The sequence below is a fragment of the Pelodiscus sinensis genome, chromosome 26 (assembly GCF_049634645.1).
Source record: "Pelodiscus sinensis isolate JC-2024 chromosome 26, ASM4963464v1, whole genome shotgun sequence".
Lineage (NCBI taxonomy): Eukaryota > Metazoa > Chordata > Testudines > Trionychidae > Pelodiscus > Pelodiscus sinensis.
This window is the reverse complement of record NC_134736.1, coordinates 19,553,052-19,576,558: the sequence shown is the minus strand read 5'-3', so window position 1 is coordinate 19,576,558 and position 23,507 is coordinate 19,553,052. Positions and strand designations below refer to the sequence as shown.

The 23,507-nt window shown below is 49.2% G+C and overlaps 1 protein-coding gene across 4 annotated transcripts in view; it reads left to right on the top strand.

The window, feature by feature from the left end:
• Positions 1–23,507, top strand: part of LOC102449109 (amyloid beta precursor like protein 2) — a 120,621-nt gene that overhangs the window by 59,827 nt on the left and 37,287 nt on the right. For all 4 annotated transcript variants that reach the window (XM_075909700.1, XM_075909699.1, XM_075909698.1 and 1 more), the window contains exons 2-3: positions 17,488–17,661; positions 20,406–20,535. In XM_075909700.1, coding sequence (XP_075765815.1) covers positions 17,488–17,661; positions 20,406–20,535 — 304 coding nt within the window. The remainder of the gene's footprint in view (positions 1–17,487; positions 17,662–20,405; positions 20,536–23,507) is intronic.

Sequence of the window (23,507 nt, the reverse complement as noted above, 5' to 3'; positions counted from 1 at the left end):
GCATTTCACAGGTTTGTGCCAGCTTGCTTTGTGGACAGACTGGATGCTTATTAGTAGCCAGCATGTAAATTATGGACTAAAATAGTTCTAAAAGATTGCTAGGCACAGTTCATGTTGAGCTATAGCAAGATCAGAAATGTTTTTTGTATTAGCAGTGTTCTGTTCCTAAAATACAGATATTAATACAAATCCTGTTAAGTGGAACCTGGTGCTGTCTTCCCTCCATCTCCAACCTGGTGTTCTGAAGCAATCTGAGAGAAACTTGGCTTCCATGTTAACTTCTAATGTAGATAGTAAAGCAGACCCTTGGAAACGGAGTCCAGAGATGGTGAGTCCCCCATGCCTGTGCCTGTGTATGCTGTGAAATTGATCTGGGTGATTGGCACACAGCTTAGCCTAGATCAAGGATGACTGGCACCCTTGGAAAGGCCTACCTCTAATTCTGTTTTTTTTAGTGATTTTTGCCTTTGTCGTGTTTGGGATCTATTCCTTGAGTTATTGTGCGAAGGTGTGGGCTATACTACAAAGTTACAACTGCCTTAGGTTGACCTAGTTGTGTAGGTGTGCACTAGGGAAGTTAGCAAGTAGTTGAGTGGAGTACTTGACTACTCACTCTTCCCCCTCCCCTCCTTGCTGCTTCTGTATGAAAGGCAGCAAGGGAGGGGGGAAATGGGAGCTGGCTTAACAGCCAGTTCTCTTCTCTCCTCCCTCCCCCCAAGCACTGTCTCCGTGGTGCTACCTCCTACTCTTTGCCTGTTGCCTCTACCAGAGGCAATAGGGGAGGCTGCTGTGAAACACCCTCTGCCCGTGGCAGGCAGAGGCTGCTCTGGCAACAGCCCCTGTTCCTGGGGTTCCCAAGGTGTCCCTCCACGGGATGGCCCGGTCTGTCCGCAGTGGCTGGGGCTGCTGGACTTGGAGCAAGCTGGAACCAAAACAGTCCCTGCTTGCACTGGTCTGAGATGTTGAGCTCTGCATTTTAAATGTAATAAGAGCCTGGCAACTCCTACTACACTTAAAATGCAGATCCGCAGTGTGGGTGGCTCCCAGGTGCTTAGTCCCGGCTCCGGGAGCTATCCCCACTGGAGCTCAGCAGAGCAACCCCTTATCAATGAATTGTGTTGTCAATACAAATTGTATCGACTACGTAATTAGCCAGAACTGCGATTTAACGTTCCTTAGTGTGCACACTTAAACTTGTCTCCCATGATGTAAGCTCTCCATTATGCCGACATAATACCACCTTCCCCAGAGGTGTTGACCTATGTTTTGTGTATTGTGGCTGATGAAGCACAAATGTAAATACTGTTAAATGTGTCAACCCTAATAATTCTCCAGGACCTTTCTCATCATGCCTGATACTGGCTTATGTGGTGGCAAGTTTGAACTCTGCTGTCTGTGGATAATAGACTAGAAGGCTCCCTCCTTTTAAAATGCAGTGAAGTTTTGAAATGCCTTTTTCCTTGATTGTCCAGCTTGGTGTGCATTCCTAGTAGCTCTCCATTTATGTACCCAGCTTCCCAGCCAACCATCCCTAGTTACACAATCCAGACACATTCTGTCTCGGAGTAGATAGTGTATCACTTGGGCCTGTGGGGAGAGAAGACTGTGCACGCACAGCTATGGACTGGCTGTAGAAACATGGAAACTATGAGCAGCTAGCATAGAATGGATGCAGGATATGGAATATGACGGGTATCAGCTGCAGTGCCGTGTGAAAGCAAAGGAACCGTGGCAGGAATACCAGAAGTCCGGGGAGGACAATAGTTGATTTAGTGCAGGGATCAGCAACTTATAGCTCACAAGCCAAATATGGTTCACTAAGGAGCCAGATATGGCTCTTCTGGAACCCCAACTTGGCTTCCCACTTGCTCCCCCCCACAGCAGGAGCTAGTGCTGGTGCTACAGCCTTACCAGCCCCCTGCCAGCTTCGTGGGGTATGGGAAGGAAGAGAGCCCTGAGGCTCCCCGCTGGATCCAGCGTACAGGAAACAAGTGGAGCAAAAAATGTCTTGGTGCGCTGTTCTTTTCCTTCCCTCTGCGTGTGGGAACAAGCGGCCACAATGGCTTCACCATGCACACTACTCTTTTTCATCAGCTGGGAAACATTTCCCTGGCGACTTCCCCTGTGAATCCTTCCTTGTCTGGGGAATGGGAGTAGCGGGAGGCGTGTTACACGGTGCCTGCTACACAGCACTAAAACAAGTGCCCCCACTCCCTCCTGCCCAGACACTTCCTGCCGAAGCCCCTGACCAAAATCCCCCTGGCCAGAATCACCCCCCCCCAGCCTCCCTCCAGGCCCCCTGGCCAGAACACCCCCTGCCTTCTGTCCTGTGGCCAGGCTGTCCCCTGGTCAGACCCACACCCTCACCACCTCCTGCCCAGATCCTGCACTCCCATCCCTATTCCTTTCACTGGCAGTCCTTTCCCACATAATTAATCCCTCATTTTGGCCCTATTCCAGCGCCTAGAGGGCCCCACAAAATCCATTAACCCTGCAACTGCAGAAGAGTAAACCTGGCCTAAGGCCTTGACCCTCAGTTCTTCCTGCCTCTACCCCCAGGTGTTAGTGGTTGGTGGTTTTTGGAGGGTTTTCTCTGTTTTGCTTCTCACTTGTGTGGTCCCCAACTAATCTTTGTGGGTCAGTGGCCCTTGATCCGAAAAAAGGTTCCCATCCCTGCCATAAATCAAGACAATGTTGAAACCTTTTGTGTTGGACATAATATTTTATTTTACTTTAAAAATTAAGCCTGGCCAACAAGCCCCAAATTGAGGCCCAACCCCATCTGGCTTCAGTGTCATAACACTCTTGCACCCTCCCCACACCAATCCTGAGCCCATCATACCCCCACATCCCCAGACTCCTGCACCCCCACACTTTCTGTCCCCTACCATAATACTCCTAGACCTTCATAAACCCCAACCTTGTGCCATGAGTCCATCATACACCCAATCTCCTGCCATGAGCCCCTTGTACTCCTTCACTCCCACATCACCAGCCCTGTGCCATAAGATTGACAGAAGATTGCCTGTGGGTAGTATTCTGGGGTCAAGATGGACACATGACAGGAAGTAAAGGGTGTCATGTGACCCCTCTAAGAACTCCTCCTGCCATCCTCTGCCAATAGGGATGGCTTTGGGCTCAAAAGGAGGATCCCCCCCCATGCAACTATATTGCAATTGCATTAACCTAGACACCAGAGCTAGGGTCTGAGGACACTGGAGCGCTTGGGGTTCAACCTCAATTCAAGATGAGATCCAGGATCCAAGACTGATTACTTTGCAGTGTAGATGTAGCCCCATTTTGACTCAGGGCCTGGGAATCATCCAAAACAACTTCCTTAGTCCTCTTATAGATGATGCTTACTGGTTCCAATTAACTGGTAATCAGAGGGGTCTGGGGCCCTGAATCTTAGTCCTCCCTCTCCCTTCCCCTTCTCCTGTAGAGCACCAGAGGACTGAGGTGTCTGAGTTGGGGGCCAGCTCAGTGAGGGTTGGCAGTTTTTGTTTCTCACTTGTGTGGTCCCCAACAGATTTTTCTGTCAGTGGCCCCCAACCCAAAAAAGGTTTTCTACCCCTGCCGTAAATAAAGAAAATATTGAAAGCTTTTGTGTTGGACATAAATAAATATTTTATTTTATTATTTAAAATGAAGTTTGATAACTGACATGAGAGAGTTCAAATGGTTTAATTTAAATTAAATAGATTAGGCATTCTCCCTAGCTGCAGCATTGGCAAAATGGCATGGGCGTAATTAACACATTGAGCCAGGTGCTCCATGGGGCCAAAAAGTTTAAGAACCAATGAAATAGAGGGATGCCAGCCTCTCTTGCTGCAGGATCCCTGCTGCTCCACAAGAGCCACAGAGAGATTGGGTCTGTTACCATGGCAGTGAAATCAGTGTCGCTCCGGTGTGGATGATGGACGGATTCTTGTGAGTCTTCCTTATCCGAGCAGTTGATGATTTAAACAGCATATTAAGATGCCAAGTGTGTTCACATGGCACATCCACAGAGAGGCAGGATGTATCGTCTCTATAGAGAGAGGTTTGTCATGACTTGTCTCTGGATGAACAAGCCCATTGCGAGCTCTGAAGAGGGGAGATGTTTTGACTTCCAGCTTCAAGGGATTTAGTCTTCTGTCTTTGGGCTGCACGTTGCCTAGACTTGAATGGAGTTAGCTGTGACAGTGCATTTCTGAGTTATTCTGACTCATGAAGTGAAACCTGTACTCAAGATCCTCCATCCAGTGATAGAAAGCGCTGCTGTCAGAAGTAGTAAATTCAAAGTCTCTCCAATTTTCTTCAGAGATGACCTCTACCAGGCAGTGGGGCTATGACTGATTGGTCCCTTAACATTTAGTCACCCTTGAAAAATATAACTGGATCTTCTTGGGTAATATCAACAGATTGCTTTGGGCCCAATCCCACCTTAAAGCTTAAATTGGATCAGGCCCTTTTTAAGCAGGTTAGGAAGTGGTCTCATTTGGCAATTATTAGATGGTATTTATATAATATAGGAACATGGTATTGGCATACATTTCTCAGTAGCTTTACATATAAAATAGCCCAGGCCCATTGATCTCCATGGGAAATATACCTTGCACACAATGATGGGGAGGGTACTGTTAGTGACATGATCTTCTCCACCCTGTAATTGTCATGGTTAGTTCTGTGTTGTCATTCTGGCTTGTGGAAATGGAGGACACTTGATAGTTGTGCAGTAACTTCAAAACGTGCAGTTGCAGTCCATCTCATTAGGGATGTAAATTCCCATTCATCAGTTAACCAATTAATGTTGGGTCACACCGGGGCTACCACCGGCTCCCAGACCCCTGTTCACAGCAAGCTAGATTCCCCACGGAGCAAGGCTGCTCTGGACACGGGCGCATTCCCTTCTTGTGGGGCCCCCAGATTCTCCATAGACAGGGGCAAGAGCAACCCCTGTCTACAATGGACCAAATTTGTTTTTCTGGTGAATTTTATGGACCCCCTTAGGTTCTAAGGTGGGAACAAAAATGAGGCGTTCAGTGTGGGTCAGGGCTGCCAGTGAGTGGAATAGGGATGGGGATCAGGATCTGGGAGGGAGGTGGACTGTAGAAGGGGGAGAGGGTGTGAAGTTTGGGTGGAGATAGGGGGTAGGGTGCAGAAGCAGGCTGTGGGAGTAGGGTATCTGGCCAGGGGGAGAGAGCAGGAGCAAGGGAGGATGCAGTGTGTGGGGCCAGGAAGGAGGGTGAAGGAGCATGCTGAAAGTAGGGTGTCTGGCCAGGAGGGAGGATGCAGGAGGGGACTTTGGGGGCACCCTCGGGACCTGACTGGTCCCAGATGAGGTATTTTTCCTGACCGGGGGAGGTCATTTTTGACCCCCTGCTGCCACTTTCCCCATAGGGCTTCCTGGCACCCCTCTGAGCCCCACACTGATTCCCTGTACTGACACCCCCTGCAGCCTAGCTGAGCCCTGCACTGTTTTCCTGTGCCTTCCCCCTGCAAACCAGCAGAGGCCTGTTCCTGACACACTTTCCGCACCCTCCCACCCCCTGCACCACTTCTCTGTGCCCCCCCCCCACCCCCCCCCCCCCGCCGCCGCCAGCAAATCACTTGCTTTTCCACTGATACCACCTCCTGCTGTTCCTGTTGAGCAGGTAGTGTCCTTGACAGAGGTGTAGCGAGGGGGGAGCAGAGGGAGCAATTGCCCCCGGGCGCCATGCTGTGGGGGGAGGTGCAGGGCGCGGGGCTCACCTGGGCTGCAGGAGGTGGGAGGTGCCGGGAGCTGGACTCAAGGGGAGACAGGGAGGGGCAGGGAATCGATGCTGGGCTCAGCATGTCTGCGTGGTTTGAGGGGAGGGGCAGGGAAACGGCGCTCAGCTGGGTTGCAGAGTGAAGAGGTGCGGGGTGCTGGGCTGAGCTGAGCTGCAGGAGTGGGGAGGTGCGGGGTGCTGGGCTGAGCTGCAGGAATGGGGAGGTGCGGGGTGCTGGGCTGAGCTGCAGGAATGTGGAGGTGCGGGGTGCTGGGCTGAGCTGAGCTGCAGGAGTGGGGAGGTGCGGGGTGCTGGGCTGGGCTGAGCTGCAGGAGTGGGGAGGTGCGGGGTGCTGGGCTGAGCTGCAGGAATGGGGAGGTGCGGGGTGCTGAGCTGAGCTGCAGGAGTGGGGAGGTGCGGGGTGCTGGGCTGAGCTGAGCTGCAGGAGTGGGGAGGTGTGGGGTGCTGGGCTGAGCTGCAGGAGTGGGGAGGTGCGGGGTGCTGGGCTGAGCTGCAGGAGTGGGGAGGTGTGGGGTGCTGGGCTGAGCTGAGCTGCAGGAGTGGGGAGGTGCGGGATGCTGGGCTGAGCTGCAGGAGTGGGGAGGTGCGGGGTGCTGGGCTGAGCTGAGCTGCAGGAGTGGGGAGGTGCGGGATGCTGGGCTGAGCTGCAGGAGTGGGGAGGTGCGGGGTGCTGGGCTGAGCTGAGCTGCAGGAGTGGGGAGGTGCGGGGTGCTGGGTTGGGCTGAGCTGCAGGAGTGGGGAGGTGCGGGATGCTGGGCTGAGCTGAGCTGCAGGAATGGGGAGGTGCGGGGTGCTGGGTTGGGCTGAGCTGCAGGAGTGGGGAGGTGCGGGATGCTGGGCTGAGCTGAGCTGCAGGAGTGGGGAGGTGCGGGGTGCTGGGCTGAGCTGAGCTGCAGGAGTGGGGGAGGTGCGGGGTGCTGGGCTGAGCTGAGCTGCAGGAGTGGGGAGGTGCGGGGTGCTGGGTTGGGCTGAGCTGTAGGAGTGGGGAGGTGCGGGATGCTGGGCTGAGCTGAGCTGCAGGAATGGGGAGGTGCGGGGTGCTGGGTTGGGCTGAGCTGCAGGAGTGGGGAGGTGTGGGGTGCTGGGCTGGGCTGAGCTGCAGGAGTGGGGAGGTGCGGGATGCTGGGCTGAGCTGAGCTGCAGGAGTGGGGAGGTGCGGGGTGCTGGGCTGAGCTGAGCTGCAGGAGTGGGGAGGTGCGGGGTGCTGGGCTGAGCTGAGCTGCAGGAGTGGGGAGGTGCGGGGTGCTGGGTTGGGCTGAGCTGCAGGAGTGGGGAGGTGCGGGGTGCTGGGTTGGGCTGAGCTGCAGGAGTGGGGAGGTGTGGGGTGCTGGGCTGGGCTGAGCTGCAGGAGTGGGGAGGTGCGGGGTGCTGGGTTGGGCTGAGCTGTAGGAGTGGGGAGGTGCGGGATGCTGGGCTGAGCTGAGCTGCAGGAGTGGGGAGGTGCGGGGTGCTGGGTTGGGCTGAGCTGCAGGAGTGGGGAGGTGTGGGGTGCTGGGCTGGGCTGCAGGGGGGAGGAAGGTGCGGGGCTGAGAGCTCAGTTTGGCTGCAGGAGAAGGGAGGTGCTGGGAACTGGGGCTAGACTCAAGGGGAGGGAGGGGCAGGAAATCAGAGCTGGGCTCAGCAGTTTTGCAGGACTTGAGGGGAGGTGCAGGGAAACAGGGCTCAGCAGTGCTGTGGGGGAGGCATGCAGGGAACCAGTGCAGGGCTCAACTGGGCTGAGGTGGATGGGGGAAAGCATAGGGAACAGAAGGGCAGCTCAGCTGGGCTGTGAGGGGCTGCAGGGAGTTGGTGCTGCACTCCCTTGGTTTGTGGGGGATGGTTTTGGGGGAGGCGTAGGGAATCAGCGGGGGTGGGCAGCTCAGTTGGGTTGCAGGGGAGGGAGGTGCAAAGAAGCCTAGTGGGGGGGGGGGGGGGGGGTAAGACAAGACCAGGAGCCCTGACATGACCTCCCCTAAGCCAAATAATCCCTCATCTGGGACCAGTCAGGTCCAGAGGGTGCCAGACCAGAGAGGTCCAAGTCCGCTCCTTGCACCCTCCCTCCTAGCCAGATACCCTACTCCCAATCTGCTCCTGCTCCCTTCCCCTGGCCAGACACTCTACATCCAGCCTGCTTCTGCACCCTACCTACCACCCAGACCTTGCCCCCTTCCGCCCACCCCCATCTCCCTCCCAGATCCTGCACCCCATCCGTATCCTGCTCATTGGCAGCCTTCTCTCACACACTGAACCCCTTATTTTTGTCCCCACTTTAGAACCTAAGGGGTCCATAAAATTCAACAGAAAAGCACATCTAGCCTATGGAAAGCCCTGAACCTCAGTCCTCCCTGTCCCTTTGCCCCTTGGGGCTGGAATGCCAGAGTGAAGTGTCTCAGTGGGGACCAACTAAGTGAGGGCTGGGGCTTTGGGAGGAGTGTTTTTTTTCTCACTGGTTTGGTCCCCATCTGCTTTTTCTATGGATCAGTGGCCCCTGATCACCAGAGCCAAATAAAGGGGAATAATGACAACTCTGGATCTGCTGGCAATGCTCCTCTTAATGCAACCTAATATGCCATTCGCCATCAAGGGCACACTGTTGACTCATATCCAGCTTCTCATCCACTGTAACCCCCAGGTCCTTTTCTGCAGAACTGCTACTTAGCTGGTTGGTCCCCAGCCTGTAACAATACTTGGGATTCTTCCATCCCAAGTGCAGGACTCTGCACTTGTCCTTGTTGAACCTCATCAGATTTCTTGTGGCCCAATCCTCCAATTTGTCTAAGTCACTCTGGACCCTATCTCTGCCCTCAAGAATATCTACCTCTCTCCCTAGCTTAGTGTCATCTGCAAACTTGCTGAGGGTGTAATCCATCCCCTCATCCAGGTCATTAATAAAGATATTGAACAAAACCGGTCCTAGAACCACACTCCGCTAGAAACCGACCGCTATCCTGACATCAAGCTGTTGATCACTACCTGCCGGGCCCGGCCTTTTAGCCATCTTTCTTTCCATCTTACCATCCATTTATCCAATCCACATTCCCTTAACTTGCTGGCAAGAATATTGTGGGAGACCGTATCAAAAGCCTTGCTAAGGTCAAAGTATATCACATCCACTGACTTTCTCATGTCTACAGAGCCAGTTACCTCATTATAGAAGCTAATCAGATTGGTCAGGCATGACTTGCCCTTTGTGAATCTGGACTATTCCTGATCACTTTCCTCTCTTCCAAGTGCCTCAAAATGGATTCCTTAAGGATCCCTTCCTTGATTTTTTCCAGGAACCGAGGTAAGACTGACCGGCCTATAGTTCCCTGAATCGTCCTTCTTCCCTTTTTTGAAGATGGGCACTACATTTGCCTTTTTCCAGTCATCCAGGATCTCTTCTGATCTCCGTGACTCATCCGTCCCCTTTGTTGAAGGGAAAGGACTGGGGAGGGATCGTTGAATTGAGGAAGTAAATGTGTGGTTGCGCAGGTGGTCGCAGAGAGGGCTTTGGTTTCTTCGACTGTGGGACTCTGTTCTGGGCACAAGGATTGTTAGGAAGAGATGGGATCCACCCAACAAAGAGAGGAAGGAGCATCTTTGTGGGCAGGCTTGCAAACCTAGTGAGGAGGGCTTTAAACTAGGTTCATTGGGGGATGGTGACCAAAATCCTGAGGGGAGTGGGGAAGTCGGATGAAATGCAAACAGGAATGAGCAACAAAGGTGGACCCCTGATTTGAATGCAAAGGGTAGGGTGATCAGCTGGTTATCTGAGGTGTTTGTATACCAATGCAAGAAGCCTGGATAACAAACCGAAAGAATTGGAGGCCCTGGTCCAGTCCAAGAACTACGATTTGATTGGGATAACAGAGACTTGGTGGGATGACTCTCATTACTGGAGCGCTGTCATGAAAGGGTATAAACTGTTCAGGAAGAACAGGCAGGGGAGAAAAGGAGAAGGAGTTGCATTGTATGTAAAAGAGCACTATGATTGCTCAGAACTCCAGTATAGTGGGAGAAAAGCCTGTTGAGAGTCTATGGGTCAAGTTTAGAGGTGTAAGTAACAGCAGTGATGTTGTGGTTGGTGTCTGCTACAGGCCGCCGAATCAGATGGATGAGGTAGACGAGGCTTTCTTCGGACAACTGAGACACATTTCCAGGTCATAGGCTTGGGTTCTCGTGTGGGACTTTAATCACCCTGACATCTGTTGGGAGACCAATACGGCAGTACACAGGCAATCCAGGAAGTTTTTGGAGAATGGTGGGGATAACTTCTTGGTACAAGTGCTGAAGGATCCGACCAGGGGCCGTGTGCAGCTTGACCTTCTGCTTACAAACAGGGAGGAATATAGTAAAGTAAAATACACACCTTGGACTTCAGAAAATCAGATTTTGACTCCCTCGGAGACCTGATGGAGAGAATCCCCTGGGATGCTAACATGAAGGGGAAAGGAATCCAGGACAGCTGGCACTATTGGCTTACAGGGGAAATCCTTCGTGAACTTAAGCACAAAAAGGAAGCTTACAAAAAGTGGACGCTTGAACAAATTACTAGGGAGGGTATAAGAGCTCGAGAATGCCGGGGAGTTATCAGGAAGGCAAAAGTGCAATTGGAATTGTGACTGGCAAAGGATGTGAAGGCTAACAAAAACGGTTTCTATAGGCATGTTAACAAGAAGAAGGTGATCAGAGAGGGTGTGCGGCCACTACTGGATGAAAGAGGTAACCTAATGACAGATGATGTGGGCAAACCTGAAGCACTCAATGCTTTCTTTGCCTCTGTATTCACCGATGAGGTCGGCTCCCGGACTAATCCACTAAGTGACGCAATATGGGATGAAGATGGACAGCCGTTGGTGGGTAAAGAACAGGTTAGGAACTATTTAGAAAAGCTAAACGTACATAAAGCCATGGGTCCAGACTTAATGCATCCGAGGGTACTGAGGGAGTTGGCAAATATCATTGAGGAGCCTTTGGCCATTATCTTTGAAAAGATGAGGGGATGGATTACACCCTCAGCAAGTTTGCAGATGACACGAAGCTAGGGGGAGAGGTAGATATGCTGGAGGGCAGAGATAGGGTCCAGAGTGATTTAGACAGGTTGGAGGATTGGGACACAAGAAATCTGATGAGGTTCAACAAGGACAAGCGTAGAGTCCTGCACTTGGGACGGAGGAATCCCAAGCATTGTTACAGGCTGGGGACCAACCAGCTAAGTGGTAGTTCTACAGAAAAGGACCTGGGGGTTACAGTGGATGAGAAACTGGATATGTGTCAACAGTGTGCCCTTGTAGCCAAGAAGGCGAATGGCATATTAGGTTGCATTAAGAGGAGCATTGCCAGCAGATCCAGAGATGTCATTATTCCCCTTTATTCCTCTCTGTTGAGGCCACATCTGGAGTATTGTGTCCAGTTCTGGGCCCCCCCACTACAAAAAGGATGTGCACACATCGGAGAGGGTCCAGCGGAGGGCAACCAAAATGATTAGGGGGCTGGAGCATATGTCCTATGAGGAGAGGCTGAGGGAGTCTTTTTAGTCTGCAGATGCGAAGAGTGAGGGGGGATTTGATAGCAGCCCTCAACTTCCTGAAGGGAGGTTCCAAAGAGGATGAAGAGAGGCTGTTCTCAGTAGTTACAGATGGCAGAACAAGGAGCAGTGGTCTCAAGTTGTGGTGGGAGAGGTCCAGGTTGGATATTAGGAAAAACTATTTCACTAGGAGAGTAGTGAAGCACTGGAATGGGTTACCTAGGGAAGTAGTGGAGTCTCCATCCTTAGAGGTGTTTAAGTCTTAGCTTGACAAAGCCCTGGCTGGGTTGATTTAGTTGGGATTGGTCCTGCCTAGAGCAGGGGGCTGGACTTGATGACCATCTGAGGTCTCTTCAGGTCTATGGTTTTATGATTCTATGAACATTGAAACCTTTTGTATTGGACATAAATTAATATTTTACATTATTTAAAATGAAGTTTGATAAACTAAATATTAACTTTCTCATGTTAATCTGTTTAAGAATTGAATTTAAACCATTTTCCCCAGCTGCAGCATTAGCAAAATGGCTTGGGCATAATTGTGTAATTAAAGGTGGGTTTCCATTAGCAACTGGCCTTCTGCCAAAACATTTACATTGGCCCGTGGACCACTTGACTCAAAAAGCTTGAGAACCACTGGAATAGAGGTACCCCTGGCTTCTCTCCCTGCTGCAGGCTCCCTGCTGCTCCACAAGAGAGATCAGGTCTGTTACCACGGTGGTAAATCACCATGTTGCTCCAGTGTGGATGATGGACAGACTTTGTGAGTCTTCCTCATCGAAGCAGTCGATTTAAGCAGCACGGTAAGATGCCACATGAAAACATTTGTTACGTCCACCGACAAAAGGCAGGATGTTTTGTGTGTCTCCAGAGAGAGTTGTCATGACTTTTGTCTCTGGGGCTGTGTCCAGACTCAGGGTTTTTTTCGAAAAAAGTAGCCCTTTTTCGAAAAAACTTCCCCTGCGTCCAGACTCAAGCCGCGTTCTTTCAAAATTAATTCGAAAGAAAGCGGCTTTTCTTTCGATGGCGGTAAACCTCATTTCACGAGGAAGAACGCCTTCTTTCGAAAGTTCCTCTTTCGAAAGAAGGCGTTCTTCAATGTAAATAGGGCTTCTTCAAAAGAGAGCATCCAGACTCACTGGATGCTTTCTTTCGAAAAAGCAAGCTGCTTTTTCGAAATTTCTCCGTGCAGTCTAGACGCTCTCTTTCGAAAGAGGCTCTTTCGAAAGATGCTTTCGAAAGAGCCTCTTTCGAAAGAAGCCTGCAGTCTAGACATAGCCTGGGTGAACAAGACCCTTTGTGAGCTCTGTGAAGAGGTAAGATGTTTTGACTTCCAGCTTCAAGGGATTTGTTCTTCTGTCTTTGGGGTGCACGTTGCTTTGACCTGAATGGAGTTAGCTGTTTTATTCTGACACACAAAGTGGGACCTGTGCTGAAGATCCCACATTCAGGGAAAGAAAGCGCTGCTGTCAGAAAAAGTAAATTCAAAGTCTCTCCAATTTTCTTCAAAGATCACCTCTAACAGGCTTTTACTGATTCGCCCCTTATATATTTGAAGGGTGACTAAATGTTATCTGGATCTTTTTGGGTCATATCAACAGATTGTTTTGGGCTCAATCCTAGATTAAAATTAAAATTTTAATTAGGCCCCTTGTAAGCAGGTAGGGAAGTGGTCTCATTTGGCAATTATTATTCAGTATTATTTACGTAACATACACATTGCCCTCTTGGTATTGACATACATTTCTCAGTACCTTTACATATAAAATAGCCCAGCCCCATTGACCTCCATGGGCAATGTACCTTGTAAGGAGTGATGGGGATACAATGAAGTTGTTTAAACAAATATGTTGCAATTGTTGAAAAAAATTTGTGTCTGAAAACTGTAGGTACTTATAAATTTTTTAAAAGGGATACTTTATTTAAAAAAAAGTTGAGAAACACTGCTCTAACCTGTTCCTTTTCGCCTCCCTGTTTCCTTTCTCCTTTGATAATTTGGGCAGGTAGCAGTTTTGGTAAAAATATATCAGATGTGAATGCAGTGCGTGCTCTACCTCAGCTGATACTGGATAATCAGAGCCTCAATTCTAAAGGAATTGGCATTACCAAGGTGATCAATTCTCCCACGTTTTGTGGATTTTCCAAATAAAATTCTGTTTTCTATAGGTCACCCACATCTCCCAGTCATAGCAGAGACTTGAGATTAAACATGGCTTTCTCAACTAAAAGTCTTGTACATGTTTGGATGTTGTGATTGTGAACACCTGGTGAGGCAGTCTGCCAAAGGCAAGACTGGCCTTGAATCTTGATATCTATGACTTCAGTTGAATGGCTTGTGTGAAATTTGGAAGAGCAGCTCAATGAGACTTCTCGCCTTTACTTAAGGATAGAATCTCACAGCAGCCAGAAGGTAAAAGTCCTTGTGGCAGACTGAAAGCCTGGCTTGCAGTATATCCTCAGCCTTAGGCTACTTATTGCTTCAAGAAAGTGAGGGCGATTCTCATGTTTTAGTTTTATGTAAAAGTTTTTCTGTTGTTATTTTAATAGGTAAGTTACTCTCTTATGTTCGCTGATGTAGCAAAGGAGGTGTGTGTGTGTGGGGGGGAGGGGGTAATTGCCCTTCTGCTCCCCCTATTATAACTCTGCTCGCCTGCTCCTCCTCCATTCACCACCACCTGCTGAAGCCTCCTCCCTGCCTCTGCACCCCCAGCCCGACCTTCCTCCCTCTTCAACAGTGGGATAGTGCCCGCCTCTAACTGGAGGGGGTGGGGGAAGATGCAATACAAGCTCACCTGCCCCCGTTGGGCTCAGCTGTGCACCAGGTTGGGGGCCCTGTCATGTGATGGGGGGCACAAATTTTGCTTTTGCCCCCGGGCGCATAACACCCTCTCTACGCCTCTGGTCCTTGACTCCTCCCAGCTGAGGGAGGGGAAACAGCAATGCACAGCTGCATTTGGAGTCTCTGGGCTTTTCGGGACATTTCAGTGCTTCATGGGCACGCGAGTACAGGAGATTAAAAATTGGGACTGTCCCGGATTTTCCAGGACAGATGGCCAGCATAGATAAGTATCATCCGTAACAGTCTATCACTGCTGCATGATTTATATCTCTCTTACCCCAATGTGTGCATTACTAGAACTTCCCAAAAGATTGTGTGCTTCTGTGGTGCACTGCACTGTGCATCAAAAGAAGCACTCCTGAAACATGCCTGCAATGCTGATGCAAGGGGCTAAGTATATATGTGCACAAGCAGTATACTGACTGACAGTTCTATGGTAATATTACTTGGCAATGGTTTATAGTGAGAGATGCCTAGAGATGCTCCAGAGTTCTTTCCCTATGAGTTATGGGGTAATTTATGGGGTCTTTTGGGGTAGGAGAGGATTATAAGAACATCTGGGCGGGGGACTGTTGGCACACGTGCCTTCTTTTTCTGGTTTGCATCCTTGCTGGTAGTGGTCAGGCTCCAGATAGTTAAATCAGAGCCCCAGTTTTAACATATATCGCAGCTGTGTAAGCTAGTGTAGGCCTCGAACCTCTCCAAACCAAGTCAGGTTTATTTGTGTGGATGTAGGAGAATAGGTTGTTGGGCTAAAACTCAGATAAAAGCCTGGGTTAACTGTGCACTTAACCCCACTGGGTTAAGTGGTTTGAGTAGATATCTTCCAGTCCCTTCTAGGGATGTGAAGGACTAGTTGACTAGTTGCTCCCCCCTTTGCTGCATCTACCAGACAGAACCAACGAGGGGAAGAAAATGAAGGAGTGCTTCAGAGCAGCAATGCTGCTGGAAGCCTGGTACCAGATCCTGGGTTCCACGTGGCGCTGCTGCTTTGAAATGCTGAGTACAACTTGGGTCAGCTAGGGTGTCCCCAAGCTGCACATGGCATTTCAAAGCGGAAGTGCCATGTGGAGCCCAGGATCAGCGAGGAATCCCCAACTGACCTCGGGCTCCATGTGGTGCTTTCGCCTTTGAAGTGTAGCAAAAGGTGGAGGTCTCCATCGACTAATCAAATAGTCGATGCAAAATGCATGAACTATTTGATTAGTCGATACTTAACATCCTTAGTCCCTTCATCGATCTACTTGAGGGCAGTTAACTTGAGGCAATTTTAGATACTTGTGGGTACCAGGAAAAATGTAAATATTGAGCTGACTTTATCTCCTAAATGCTAGTCATGTGCATGGTGCTATTCAATTCCTCTCTCAAGGTGAATTGCAATATCTTATCAGTGATTGAGAAAGGAATGTGTGTATGACTAGCTATTACCCAGGCTACTTTCTCTAACTTAATATGTAGCAAGGGTTGCTGCCTGCAGCTTGGTCCAGTTGAATTCTACACATTATTGTTCAGTTGCCTGCTTCAAATTTACTCTTGTTGACATAGGTTAATAGAGGCCTGTAGTCAGTGGAGCCTGAACAGTACACTGTGTGAGAGTGCTCAGAAGGTTAAACACAGGAAAGGTTAGTGGCCCAAGTTTGTTAAAGAAAGAGGAGCCCTGAGGCAATAATATTCCATCTCAGATTGCTGCTAGTCACCCTTGTCTGAAACACATCTGTGTTCAGTGCTTGAATTGGTTTAGAATTGGGAGTGGATTTTGTGGTTCCCATCTGCTTTAGCTTTAGCCTCCGCCTCATTGCTTTAACAAGGACCATTAAAAATAAGCAGAATGTTGAATTTTCAAGTATAACTTCAGCCTGATCAGTTTATAAACTTCAGTGCATGATGAGTCTATCTCATCCCTGCCTCTTGGGCTGTGAGCAAGATTTCTGAAAACTTTCTGCTGTGTGCCCAGGAGATGGGTCTGTTCTAATATGCTATAAATTATGTATCCTATGACTTCATTTTTAATAGGTGGTGGATGGAGTGGACAATAAACTTTGCATCAAGGTTGTACTAATACAAATATCCATAGGCATGCATTAAAGGAGGGATGGGGTGGCAGATTTTGCAGAGTTGAGACTTGTAGCTACTTGGCTCTTTTTCCATGTATTCATGGACGCTGACTTTTGTAGTTGAAAACACGGAGTATAAGTCTCGGTGTTCTGTACCTTGGTACCTTCAGTGGTCTGAACTGTCAGTGTCAGCATCATCTGGTCAGGATCGTCCTGGCATGCTCCTGACAGGACCTCCACTCCATCGGTGATGATAAACTTTCGGCTGCGTGCGTAACAAGCGATACTCCCTTTATCTAGACTGTTAGTCCCCATGCACTTGGGTCAACACAGGAGATCTCTGAGAGGCCCCGGAAACGACAGATGCAGGCAATGTTTGAAATCAGTCGAGCAGGTTTATTGTCAAATGCGAAGCTCTACCAGTTGGTAACAGAGATCAGTACAATGTTACACCACTGGGCACTATGGCCCGCGTTGACAAGGTACCAACACCGGGCAGGCCTATTGCCATATAACAGATATTAACAGCAGTTAGTCAGAGTTAAGCTACTGTGCATTCTGTAAGTTTAGGCAGTGACACCTGCTGTTCAGGTGCCTAGTGCCCCCCTCCCACCCCCCCCGAGGTCGGCCGGAGAACATCCTTTGTAGTGTCCTTTTATAGACAGGTGCAAACAACTTACATCATTTCTTTACGTACCAGGTTACCACCCTCTGTTGCCTAGATACCACCCCTCACCTTATGGAAGGGGGGCTTACTTACTATTCTTCATGCTGTCAATTCCGACCTGGTCTTGAATCTAGGTCGGTATGTGCATTAGTTTTTGGGGAGTCTTTGTACCAAGACATTTCTTATTAAGATGTTCCGCTACTCCCCTTTGGCTCACAGTCTGTACCCAGTGCCTCCCTGTGTCCTTCCATGCTCGACCTAACTTACACAGTTATCAATAGGGCTTCTTTCGTGGCTCCTGTGTTACTGAACCAAAGTCTTGCTCACTAGATTGCAAGGTCTGTTGCTGTTTCCATGTTACAGGCCTCTATTTAGGCCTGCTGACTCCGTGTTATTGACGCTCAACTTACTACAGAAGGGCTTCAAGGGCCCTTGTAGTTGACATCACTTTTCCTGTGTTTTGAAATCTAAGCTCCAAAGTTTGTTCTGGAGTCTGCAAATAACATGCATTTGTCTATAGTAAATTATCTAATGCTGCAGACTTATAATGGAAGGGTGGCAAGGCTTTAGAGAAGACAAGTATTTCTGCCCCCTTTTAAAGGTAATTAAAACAATTCTAGTTCTCTAAAGCATATGAAACTGACAGCTTCATATGAATTAACATGTTTTCATCTTTATCTTCACAGGCACTTGCAGCCAATGCTGGAACAGGATTTGCTGTGGCAGAGCCTCAGATTGCCATGTTCTGTGGGAAGCTAAATATGCATGTGAATATTCAGACTGGGAAATGGGAGCCTGATACTTCTGGGACCAAGAGCTGCTTTGGAAGAAAGGAAGAAATCCTACAATACTGTGAGGAGGTAAAGAGATTCCACTCTGTAACAGAGTTTTAACTGCTTTCCACATGATTATGAAAAAAACCCACTAAACTATCACTTGAGTTGTCCACCTAGCATGTTTGGGTAAAGCTTAGATGGAAGACTTATTTTACCACTGTATGTTCCCATAATTTGAATTTCAGTGTATAGTTGAAGACCAACTATACACTGTTGCTATCCTTTGCTCAGATTTGCTGGAATAGACTTGTGCTGGGATTTCCAAAGAAGCTGAAGTGAATTAGGTAGCTAAGTCTCAGTAAAATTCACTGGGCTCCTTTGACTATCCTTGCCTTAAGTAGTTATAATGTACATTTAAATCAGAATAATATGTGCAAAGTAGTATAACCACGACAGTGTTTCATATCTATTCTAGATATTTTAAGTTGTCTTGTTTTATTGGCATTACAGGCAGTCCCCGGGTTACGTACAAGATAGGGACTGTAGGTTTGTTCTTAAGTTGAATCTGTATGTAAGACGGAACTGGCGTCCAGATTCAGCCGCTGCTGAAACTGACCGCCAGTTCTGACTTACATACAGAATCAACTTAAGAACCCCAAGCGTCCCCAAGTCAGCTGCTGCTGAAACTGATCAGCAGCTGATTCCAGGAAGCCCGGGGCAGAGCAACTCTGCCTCGGGCTTCCTGTAGTCAGCGCTGGTCAGTTTCAGCAGCAGCTAAATCAGGACGCCTGGGGGAGCAACCCAGCAGCACCCCATCTGCTCTGCCCCAGGCGTCCTGATTCAGCTGCTGCTGAAACTGACCAGCAGCGGCTGAATCAGGACCAGAGCAGCTGGGGTGCTGCTGGGTTGGACCAGTAGCGCCCAGAGCGGCGCTGCAGGACCAACCGGCAGCACCCCAGCTTCTCTGCCACAGGTGTCCGGAGAAAAGCCTAGTCTTCTGGGGGGGGGGGGGGGGGGAAACGTACTAGCTGCGCGCCCCCCCCCCCCCCCCCCCCCCCCACCCCAGCAGACCAGGAAGACACGGGCGGCGGACTGAGACGCACCGCGGTCCCGCCGCTTGGGTCCTCCGCGGCTTTGCTCCCAGTCTCCCTGGTCTGCTCTCCCTGGTCTGCTGGAGACCAGCAGACCAAGGAGACAGGGAACAAAGCCTCTGAGGACGCCGGCAGCGGGACAGCCGCGGGGCGTCTGGGCTGTCCCGCTGCCGGCTTCCCCCGCGGCTTTGCAGACCAGGGAGACGCAGAGAAAGCCCCAGAGTACACGGGCGGCAGGACCGCGAGGTCCCGCAGTCAGTGTACTCTGGGGCAGCCCCGTTCGTAACTGCGGATCCGCATAAGTCGGGGACTGCCTGTATATGCAGGCTGACACACAGCTCCTAAATGTTAGGAAAATGTTTATGAAAATGTTCTTGACAGTGTCTGAAAGCATCTTATTTCTTGTTACAAACTGCTGTTCTCTCTCCAACATGTGGTAGAACAGCGATAGGAGCTAGTGAGTAGCCCTCCATCTCAGTGGGCTGCAAGACTGTTGTAACCAAGATGATCTTCCAAGATAGGGTAGTTTTGCTGACTGCACTTGCATACTTAGTGTGACGGCTCATCGGAGAGCCCCCCAACCCTGCACCCCTGTCCACAGCCAGATGTGACTCTCCACCAGCCAGTAGAGTAAAAATGGGTTTATTGCTTCTCTAAGATGCAGCACAGCATGGGTTTGATGTAGGCATAGGATAGGCCAACAGCCCTAGTTCCCTTGGGGGGGTGGGGAAAGGGATTCACAGACCCCTGAATCCCCTATACTGGTTTTTCGTCTCCTTCCTCCATGCTTCCCCGTACTCCGACTGCCCAGGCCCTGCCCCCCAGCCAGGTGGCAGTCTCCGCCTCCCTTCCTTTGTCTCTCCCTCTGGGAAGAGCCTTGTTTAATGGCTCAGGCTAGGACTAGGTGTCTAAGCCAATACACATGTGGATGAGTCAGTGGGAATCACACATCACAGTACAGCCAAGTAGGGACACCGGGTTACAGAGCAGACAGCACCCCCACTACGTCACACCTAGAATTCGCAGGTGCGCCAACTGAACTGTAGCAGCATTGGAAGCAAAGGGAGCACACAGCTGTCAACATGCACCTCACATCACGTACCCTTGTTTTATGTGTATTAGTTTAGTAATACCACTAGGAAAATGGCATGGACAAAATATGGGCAGCAAAGTGGTGGAATCTGGTAACCCTGAGTGTAGGTGACAGTAAACACAATGTCATGCAGGCCACACAGTACCCCAATGGGCCATAGGTTGTCTACCACTGTTCTAGGTACTCAAACCTTGCAAAATCTATTTATCCACTCATCTGAGATGAGGAACTCTTTGACAGGCAAATACTGTCATTTGATCTTTTTTTTGGAAGCATGACGCAGGCGGTAGAACAGACTGTGGCTGTGCTAGCAATCTTTCATGACTATATTATAAGGTTGATATAACTAGTGCTGCATCTTGTTTACATTGCACTCACTACATATAAGATAGCATCTAGACTTGTAGAACTGTTCAGCAAGACTTAACTGTTGTATTAATACATTGCACCTTAATTGAGTTAAGGAAACGTAAGGTTAACATAAACTTGTTTTCATTTAGAGAAACAACTTTTTTCATCTGTCCTTCCTTTTCTCCTTTCCAGATTCCATAAGAGCCCCTTAATTACACCCCTTTGTATTTTTGCCAATGTTCTAGTGGGAATTTATCTTGTTCTGTGTTTTTAGCATGTGGGTTTTTTAACAGATCTATCCAGAGCTTCAGATTACAAATGTGGTAGAAGCCAACCAACCAGTCAGCATTGACAACTGGTGTAAGAAAGGCAAGAAGCAGTGCAAGGGCCACACCCACATTGTTGTGCCCTATAAGTGTCTGGGTAAGTACTTAATGTGCAGCAGGTCTTTAATGAAGGAAAGATCACTTACTAAAACATATTCTCCCTTAGGGATCTGAGGATGTACTCTGAGAGGAAACCTACCTTCTAAAGATTTTTTCACTTTTGTGTCTCGGTTACTCTCTAAATATTTTTAGAAAATGAAATTCTATACTCCTATCAAGTTGTTGATTGGGTGACAACTTGTATGCTGTAATAGTGAAAAAGAAATGATAGAGAACTTCCCCCTTCTTTCTGCCATGGGCGTAAAACCCAAAGAATATTGCCAAGAAATGCTCAGCTTCAGTACTCTGCTCCTATTTCTGAGGAGCTTTAATGTTTTGTTTCCTTGGAGACTCAAATGCTCAGGTGTGTTCTTATTCCCTGCTTTGGTCTTGGCAAGATTTGTTGCCATTTTTTACTATTTATATGTAGCTTTTTCAAATGGTTCCTCTTTCTTCAGAATGTCTTCTGTTTTAATTTCAATGGAGTAGCGGACGTGATTACACTATACTTATCAAATTTATACCAAATCTATCAGGTATCACATCTAGCTTGTTTGTAGTACAGGCTTTTGATCTGTGACTCTTCACTACTACCATAAGCACGTTCTGCCCACCCCAATAGCTACCAGGAGACTGAGCTTGTCAGTTCTTTACAGGAGCAGATTTGCTCAGGATAGAATTTGTTACAAGTAACTATCTCATAACAGATAGTAGCTTTTGTGGGCTCAGCCCACTTTAGATGACAAATGTGGAACAAGAGGCACAGAGGTTGAATTATAAAGCAGAAAGGGGGGGGGAGAAGAAAAGATGACCTGTCAATTAAAGTGTCTGTGCTAAATGAGGCTAATAGAGTAGGCTGCAACCCGATACTTAGCTTTTGATGCCATGTAGGCGTTGAATATAACGGAACGCTGATACATTTGCAGGAGGCTTCAAAGGAAGTCCTCTGAGAACCATTTTCTCCTCCTAAAGTGCTTCAAGGGATTTTTGGATTCATTTGAGGATTGAATGCAGCTAATTTAAATGGGCATGGTAGAGCCACAGAATTACAGGGTTACTTTTCCTTTTTGTGTAACATTTTTCATAAAAATGTCAAAGTACTTCACAAACACTAATGCCATCCAGTGTTTTGATACTAAATGTATTATCCTTACTTGACACATGGGGAAACAAACAACCAGTGACTTGTCCACACACATTTTGGGTTCTTCTAGCACAGTGGTAGGGAACCTATGGCCTAAGGCCTCCATGTGGCTTGCTGGGGCACCACCTGCGGCATGTAGACCCCCGATTACTTCCCCATGCGTCTTGTTCACTGGGGCACTGGAGCCCTGCACTTTTCACCTCCCTGCTAGCGCATTCAGAGGAGGCACAAATCACCTAATGCAGGCATGTCCAAAGTCCGGCCCGCGGGCCAATTGTGGCCCCTGTTCCGGTTTAATAAGGCCCCACAGGTAATTTGGCAATATCTATCTTTTATGGCCCCCAACGAATCCATATGTATTGAGATGAACACATTGTAAAATCTCAGTTAATGTCAGTTGGTCTAAATCAGTTATAAATATATTTGGACACAACATGTATACTTGGTGTTATGTTCCTGTTCATATTTTTTGAACTTAAAAGTTGACAGACAACCTTTATTACCAATAATATGTAATGTACTTTACAATGTTCCTGACATATATTTCAGCTTCTTGGATTTTTTTTTCATCTGGCCTTCAGATATGAAAGGCAGAGTGATTTAACACCTGTTTAGATTTGTCATCCATGTGACGAAATGAAAAGTATGCCGTTTGCAATAAACTTTGCATAAAATAGTTAATTTGCATTTAATTTTAATGGTTCAAAGAATGTCAGGCAAAATGGTCGGCCCTCACGCATGTTCACTTCATCAAATCTGGCCCTCTTTGAAAAAAGTTTGGACTCCCCTGACCTAATGCATGTGTTGCATTCCTGTTCCTCCCCCTTCTTCCTCCCCATTCCTTGTGGAATGCCACAAATCAGCTGTTAGCAGAGTTCCGTCTCTGTGAGGGAGGGGGAGGAGCAGGTAAGTGCAGGGCTCCAGTGCCTTAGTGCATGAAAGGCGCATGGAAGAGGGTGGCCACACAGGGGGCTCCACAGGTGGAACCCCCCCAGTGTTATGCTCCTGCAGCCCACTGAGGTGGAGGGGAAAGGATGTAAAGCAAAAGCTTTATCAGATAGTCATTTGACTAGTCAACCCCCCCGCCTCCCTTGCTGCCTCTATCACTGTGGTCACCAACCAGTCGATCGCTAGGTGTTCGCTGCCCCCCACTCCCAAGAAGAAGCCCCTGCTGATGTTACCTCCAGTGACAATGGAGGTTGTGCTGGCTTCCTCGGTGGTAGAGAGTGGGAAGTCCTGCAGCTGCGTGCCACATCCGGGGTTTCAGGAAGTTGTGCAGGCTGTTCCTCCCTCCCACAAACAGCTGGCGCATTTCCTGAAACATCAGGTCTGTCGCACACCAGCAACTTCCTTCCCCCTGCTGCCTTCGTACATGGAAGGAGGGGGAGTAGGAATCCCGGAACCTGCCAGCTCCAAATGCTCAGGAAGCGTGTGGCTGCTGTGGGGAGCAGAGAAGCAGAGTGCACACGCTTCCTGAGCATTTGGAGCTGGTGCAGTCTCAGGACTCCTACCACCCTGCCCCTGTGCAGGAAGGCAGCAGGGGGAAGGAAGTCGGTGGTGCACAACAGACCTGGTTGTTCAGGAAACGCGTTGGCTGTTTGGGGAGGGGGAAGTAGCGCACGTGCTTCCTGAGACCCGGGCCTGGCACGCAGCTGCATGATTTCCCCCCGTCCCCCGTCCCTCGGTACTGGCCCCAGCTCTGTCTGTCCCCTCCCCCTAGCCAGGACACACACCCCTCCCCCAACAAATACCCTGCCCCAGCCCCTATCAGCACGTTGACCCCTGTTCCAGCCCCCACAAGCACCCTGCCCCCACAGCACAGTTGA